Source organism: Rhineura floridana, chromosome 11 (genome assembly GCF_030035675.1).
Source record: "Rhineura floridana isolate rRhiFlo1 chromosome 11, rRhiFlo1.hap2, whole genome shotgun sequence".
Taxonomy (NCBI): domain Eukaryota; kingdom Metazoa; phylum Chordata; class Lepidosauria; order Squamata; family Rhineuridae; genus Rhineura; species Rhineura floridana.
In genome coordinates this window covers 35,650,617-35,654,521 of record NC_084490.1, presented here as the reverse complement: position 1 = coordinate 35,654,521, position 3,905 = coordinate 35,650,617, and the positions used below count along the sequence as shown (strand labels likewise).

The window sequence follows — 3,905 nt, the reverse complement described above, 5'->3', positions numbered from 1 at the left end:
TTATCAGAAACATACAGAGGTGTTTCCTTCAAGGCCACACCTACACAGTTTGCTTATATTTTCCTTTCTTGCCCTTTTGTGTGACTGCACCACTGCACACTCATGTGCTTGCACACACAGGTATTTTTAAAACCATGTTTTCCAGTTACACTCATAAAGAAACCTGTTGGAATTAAAAGGATAATTTTGTTGAGAGGGAAGGGAAGAGACTTTCTTCCAAGATCTTATGGAACATGCATTTTATTTGTTTGTATTGACCAGCAGTGGATGGTGTGAGACTGGCAACTTGTTGATATAAATGCATGATGGAAATGGTCATTTAACAGCTAAAGCTCTGAAACAGAAATAAAACATCAAAATACAATCAGAGAAGGTACGTGTGTGTGATAAGCAACTTCATTCACACAACCCAAAATTCAGAATCATGCCAATTTAAGCTGTTTTGCAACTGTTTATACTTGTTTTTATGGTTATTGGATTTTAAAGTAATTTATTTCTTATTGTGAGCTGCCTTGGTTTCCAGTCTGCAACTCTACCCCACAGGGTTGTTGGAAAGACTTCCATACACACATACACACACACTGGAGATGTAAAAATACATACACCCCATATATTAGTTTATTGTCAAAACGAGTTGATGATTGCAGAACATTTTTAAAAAATAAAATCAGTATTAGTTTCCTACATAATAAAAACCTAAGTAAGCCCTGCCTAATTGCTTTAAAAATAGGATTGGAGGGGGAGAGAAAGATATACAACACAAACATAATTCTTTCCTAAGTTCACTCAAAAGTCCCATCAATTTACAGCACAATCTTAACCATGGCTACTAGAAAGGAAGTCCTATTGAATTCAATGGGGTTCACTCTGGGTATGTTTGCTCTGGAAAATCAAGTACTGGATTAAAGCTTCGTATTGGGAAGGTTTACAAAACACTGCCCTCTTCAAAATTTAAACCTGTCTGACTCCTACACACAAGAGAGAAAAAGACTGAAAGCTTACTTATTCAATCTGTGAGATTTTCAGAAAAGCAGGGAAAAGCATGTTTTCTGAGTTGCAAGGAAAAAAGCAAGCTTTTTACTCTATAGTTTTTTGACTCTGTAGTTATAGCCTTGTCAATCACAACCCTGATTTCTTATTGGCAAAACCCCCGAAAGGGCAGGGATTAGAGCAGAACACAGAAATCACAGAAGTTGCAGGGGGTCGGCTGATGTTTTTGGTGTATATCTCGGGAACCAGACCACCTAGAAACTTAATTTTTAAAAAAATGAAAACTGAAAGTCTGGAGATTAAGATGAGTCACCCGGAGACCTGGAGAGAAGCCCCAAAAACCATAGTCTCCAGCCAAAAAATGGAGATCTGTTTCCCTAACTGGAACTAAAACTCTGGAGACCCTCCAAGAGTCCTGATTTGTGAACCCTTCAGCCAGTCTAGCAGGATGAAATGGTCCCCACCTTATGTCTTAGCCGGTGTGAGCCTGCAGGGCAGGTCACAGATGAAATGATTGATGATGTTAGAGCTGCAGAAGGACAGTTGCAGTGTAACTCAAGTCTGAACTGCAGAATTGACAATTGCTATGCCCTACACTCCAATGGCAAAGCTAACACACATATCTTTTCTCATGATGCTTCTGTACTGTGATTTTCCCTTCACAGAGCTACAAATTCCTAACACTTACCAAACTACAGTTTCCATGAAATTTGAGGGAAGTCATGTGCTTTAAATGTATGGTGTGGGCCTGCCCTCCCTCAGCATGAAGCAGGAGGTGCCAATCTTTTTGGGTCCATGGCCACATTTGCAAACACGAGAAACTGACATGTGCAGCATGCACACACTGCGATCAAGCACCCAGTGCAATTGTTTTACTAGCTATGATAGAATGCTTCTTTGAAGCCTAAGTTCAGCAGCAGAATGGGATGCTGTGGATGCCAAGGAAGACCTCTGCAGGTGCATGCTTGCCCCCAGCTGCAACATTGGTGACCCCTATCGTGTATCAAGGTTGCATTTTCTACATAGAGTATGAGAAAAGAGTATGTGGAAGTTTAATAGGGGCAGTTATCAGAGTCTGGCGTTTGGGAGCACTACATATTTTTGTGCCCATGACAAGAGGGTAAATAAATAAAGAGGTCATGATCCCCCACATCTCAAGGCAATGACAGCTTATAAATGCAACTGTCTCCATGTGGTTCCTTATCATCCACATATTCAGGCATCTCCACCATCTACTGCCTGAAACCAGCAAGATTTCTTTCCAACATGATGAGGGGTCAGGGTGAAAGACTGGAAGGAATGTAGTTGGAAATATAGTAGCTTCATGCCTCAGAGCATTTATAGGCCCCAGGCTTGGGAAAGACATGATGAACTTAGTCAGGGACCTTAGATATTGTGTGCATTTGGGAAACACGTGTTTGTGGCAACCACAATATTACTTATGAAATCATAACTCCTCTGTCTATTGACTCACGTGGTTTTCACTTCAAAATACCAGCCAGTAATGAAGAGGAACATTTTAGGATCCACTTGGGTGTATTTTCAATGAAAAGCTTTTATGCATGCAGATTTAAGAAAGCCTGGATTTCTGTTCCACAATTGATTCCCAATCACATGGAGCATATATTGCTGAAATATGAACAATCCAAGAGTTTACTTCTGGCAACTTTTCTCCTGTTCAACTCCACCCCATAACAAGAAAAGCAGCAGTGTTGTTGCAGATCAAACCTGAGGTCTCCGGAGCAGCCTGACTCTTCCAGTAATTGTCTTGAGTGCCTCTTTTACTTCTTTGTTTCTCAGAGAATATATGAGTGGATTAACAACTGGCGTTACCACTGAATAAAGGAGAGAAACAAATTTGTCTTTGTCTAGAGAGTAGCCAGAGCTGGGCCTTATGTATGTGTAAATGACTGTAGAGAAGTAAAAACTGATTACAATGAGATGAGAGGAACATGTGGAGAAAGCTTTCTTCTTCCCTTCAGTGGAACGGATTCTGAAGATAGCTCTCAGGATTAAGCAGTAAGAAGTTAGTGTCAACCCACAGCTACAGATCCCAAAGATCACATCTCCCACATAAGACATCATCTCATTCAGGCTGGTGTCAGAGCATGAAAGCTTTAAAACTGGGGGTATATCACAGAAATAATGGTTGACTAAGTTAGAGTTGCAGAAGGAAAGCTTCAGCATAAGTCCAGCTTGCATAGCAGAATGGAGCATCCCAATAATCCACACTCCACTGATTGTACCAACACACACTTCCTTCTTCATGATGACTGTGTACTGCAAAGGATGGCAGATAGCTGCATAACGGTCAAAAGCCATAAATGAGAGGATAAAAAGCTCTGTTCCCAAAGCCCATATGAAGAGAAACACCTGTATAATGCAGCCATAAAAAGATATGGTCTTTGTGTGGGTCCAAAGGGTCTGGAGCAATTTTGGAGTTGTCACTGAGATGGAAAACACATTCACTAAGGACAAATTGATGAGCAGGAAGTACATAGGAGTGTGGAGTTTCCTGGAAGAACATATGGTAAAGATGAGGAGGAAGTTACCAGATAAAGCAGTAGCATAGATGAATGCAAATATCCAAAACAGAAGTGTCTGTAATTCTGCAGAGCTAGTGAGACCGGCCAGTGTAAACTCCATAGCAGCAGACTGGTTCTTTATTTCAATATATTTCATGCCAGTGTCCTAAACAGATAAATTCTATTGTAAGTTTAATTATCATATTTCATATATAGTTCATACCTCCCTCTTTCATTCACTCTCTTCCCTTCTCATCCTTACTGTCTTTCTGTGCAAATGGACAAAATTGGCATCTGTTTGTCTTCCCCAGTCATTTGCAAGGTTATTGGAAACCAGTCTGAAATATCAGAAAATGTTGACTCTGAGATACAATTCCATGCACAGTTAGT

At 40.4% G+C, this 3,905-nt stretch overlaps 1 protein-coding gene across 1 annotated transcript; it reads right to left on the bottom strand.

Annotated features, from left to right (window-relative positions):
* Window positions 1-2,712: 2,712 nt before the first annotated feature.
* Window positions 2,713-3,672, bottom strand: LOC133367930 (olfactory receptor 13G1-like). Its single transcript, XM_061592017.1, has one exon. It carries the CDS (start codon window positions 3,670-3,672, stop codon window positions 2,713-2,715), a length of 960 nt encoding a protein of 319 aa, XP_061448001.1.
* Window positions 3,673-3,905: the final 233 nt, after the last annotated feature.

Bases quoted from the DNA above. Each gene is read 5' to 3' on its own strand.
- LOC133367930 (XM_061592017.1), bottom strand. From the start codon at position 3,672: ATGAAATATATTGAAATAAAGAACCAGTCTGCTGCTATGGAGTTTACA.